This window comes from Lipotes vexillifer, unplaced genomic scaffold, assembly GCF_000442215.2.
Source record: "Lipotes vexillifer unplaced genomic scaffold, Lipotes_vexillifer_v1.1 scaffold1735, whole genome shotgun sequence".
Taxonomy (NCBI): Eukaryota; Metazoa; Chordata; class Mammalia; order Artiodactyla; family Lipotidae; genus Lipotes; species Lipotes vexillifer.
In genome coordinates this window covers 118,061-120,301 of record NW_006776047.1, presented here as the reverse complement: position 1 = coordinate 120,301, position 2,241 = coordinate 118,061, and the positions used below count along the sequence as shown (strand labels likewise).

Below are 2,241 nucleotides of genomic sequence, written 5' to 3'. Positions count from 1 at the left end.
AGTTCATAGCTAAAGCCTAGTTGTAATCCTTTGGAATCCCTGAGCAGAGTAGGAGGAAATTACGGAAGGTTTCCCAGAAGTAGGAGTTTGAAGGGAAGGCAGAAGAGCATATGCAAAGGCATCAGGCTGTGAAATGGCCTGATCTATTTTGGCAGCCATCTCTGGGGTCTGAAATAAGATGGAGTAGGAGTTAGAAGCAAGGGACCCATGATTGAAGAGCCTGATGGTGAAAGATGGGAGCCAAGCATCCAGGCTTTTGATGGGAGCCCTCAGTCTCTCCTGTTTTTGTCATCCACAGATCTGGCATATCCTCCGGCTCATAATGAGAATAGTTCTGCTCCAATTAGCCAAGGTGAACCTCATGGACATCACCAAAATCTTCTCACTCCTGCAGCCCGATAAGGAGGAGGAGGACACCGACACGAGGGAGAAGCAGGCTCTCAATCAAGCAGTGTACAACAATGACTCTTATACCTTGGACCAGCTTTTGCGCCAGGAGCGTTATAAACGATTCATCAACAGTAGAAGTGGCTGGGGCATCCCTGGGACACCCTTGCGCTTGGCTGCTTCTTATGGCCACCTTAGCTGCTTGCAGGTCCTCCTGGCACATGGTGCTGATGTTGACAGCTTGGACGTCAAGGCACAGACACCACTTTTTACCGCTGTCAGTCATGGCCATCTGGACTGTGTGCGTGTGCTTTTGGAAGCTGGTGCTTGTCCTGGTGGTAGCATCTACAACAACTGCTCTCCTGTGCTCACAGCTGCCCGTGATGGTGCTGTCGCCATCCTGCAGGAGCTCCTGGGTCATGGTGCAGAGGCCAACGTCAAGGCAAAACTACCAGTCTGGGCATCGAACATAGCTTCATGTTCTGGACCCCTCTATTTGGCTGCAGTCTACGGTCACCTTGATTGTTTCCGCCTGCTTTTGCTCCATGGGGCAGACCCTGACTACAACTGTACTGACCAGCACCTACTGACTCGAGTCCCACGGTCCCGCACCCTCCTCGAAATCTGCCTGCACCATAATTGTGAGCCAGAGTACATCCGTCTGTTAATTGATTTTGGTGCTAACATCTACCTTCCATCTCTCTCCCTGGACCTGAACTCACAATATGATAAAGGCACTGCATTGCTGCTACAGGCCCGAGGTGAGTGTCAGGCAGCCCAGCTCTAATAGGCCTCCTGGCTTGGAGGGCCAAGGGCCCCAAATCAGCCCCCAAGCTAATCCTTCTGGGATGAGTTGGAGAAAACACCATCTTCTTCCCTGGGGCCCCAGTGGAGAAGAGGTTACAGATTCCTTTTTAGGGAAGGGATCACTGAGATGAGGTAGGGGATAGCACTAGCCCAGTTTCTTCTTCTGGCATTGCCCATGACTGTTTTGTGGCCTTGAAATGCCCTCTCTAGGCCTCAGTGTGTCCCCATTGGTACCATGCATTGAGGGAAGGGAGGGGACATTTCTTAGAAGGGAGAGAGCAATTAGGGCTGCAGTAGCCAGGGCAGGATGGATGTAAGCTTGGGTGGGAGAACTACACTGAGAATTGCTTCTCATGACCTGTTTTTCCTTCCTGTAGCCACTCCACGGTCACTACTATCACAGGCTCGTTTAGTTATCCGCAGAGCCCTGCGCCACGCCAGCCAGCCACAAGCCATCGACCAGCTGGATATTCCTCCTGTGTTGATTAGCTATCTTAAACACCAACAGTAACCTTGCAGCTTGCCCAGAAACACAATGCCTCCAAAAAACCACCTGGGTACCCAGGTAGCTTGAGGGCACTACAGCTCTACCCACTCATCTGAAGCTGCTCTCCTGTATTATCCTCCACAATAAAATCCTCAACAAAATAAATCCTGGGGGCTGTTGTGTTGGTGTGTGTGTGGGGTGGGGAAGTTCACTGGGGTAAAGGGTCTGGTTGGCCATGGGGAAGGATTAGAGTGATCTGGCATTCAACAGGCATAGTAGCCTAGCCACTGAAAGAGAAAACTAACCCAATGGCCTATACATCCCCACTAAGATCCTTGAGAGAATTTGGAACTGTAATGTCCTAGAAGCAAGTCCTGAAGAATTCAGGTAGGTATAAGGGTAGCATCATCTTGCTCAGCCCTGTATCTCCATTGAATCTCTGGCTGCTATTGTTACCGAACCAAGCTTGCGTCCACAGCCAATCTACTGACACCGGGTTGTGGGGAAATAAAGGGGCTTCACCCTTTTCAGGGGCTGTTGCCCAATACCCTATTTGAGTC

The 2,241-nt window shown here is 50.8% G+C and overlaps 1 protein-coding gene across 1 annotated transcript; it reads left to right on the top strand.

The window, feature by feature from the left end:
• Positions 1-294: 294 nt before the first annotated feature.
• On the top strand, positions 295-1,846 carry ASB12 (ankyrin repeat and SOCS box containing 12). The gene is made up of 2 exons (XM_007450242.1): positions 295-1,148; positions 1,572-1,846. Exons 1-2 carry the CDS (start codon positions 323-325, stop codon positions 1,703-1,705), a joined length of 960 nt encoding a protein of 319 aa, XP_007450304.1. The 5' UTR covers positions 295-322; the 3' UTR covers positions 1,706-1,846.
• Positions 1,847-2,241: the final 395 nt, after the last annotated feature.

What these genes read in the sequence shown, in the direction of transcription:
- ASB12 (XM_007450242.1), top strand. Translation starts at nt 323, where the DNA reads ATGAGAATAGTTCTGCTCCAATTAGCCAAGGTGAACCTCATGGACATC. An exon ending in ATTGCTGCTACAGGCCCGAG is followed by an intron (nt 1,149 to 1,571) that starts GTGAGTGTCAGG and finishes TCCTTCCTGTAG; the next exon opens with CCACTCCACGGTCACTACTA.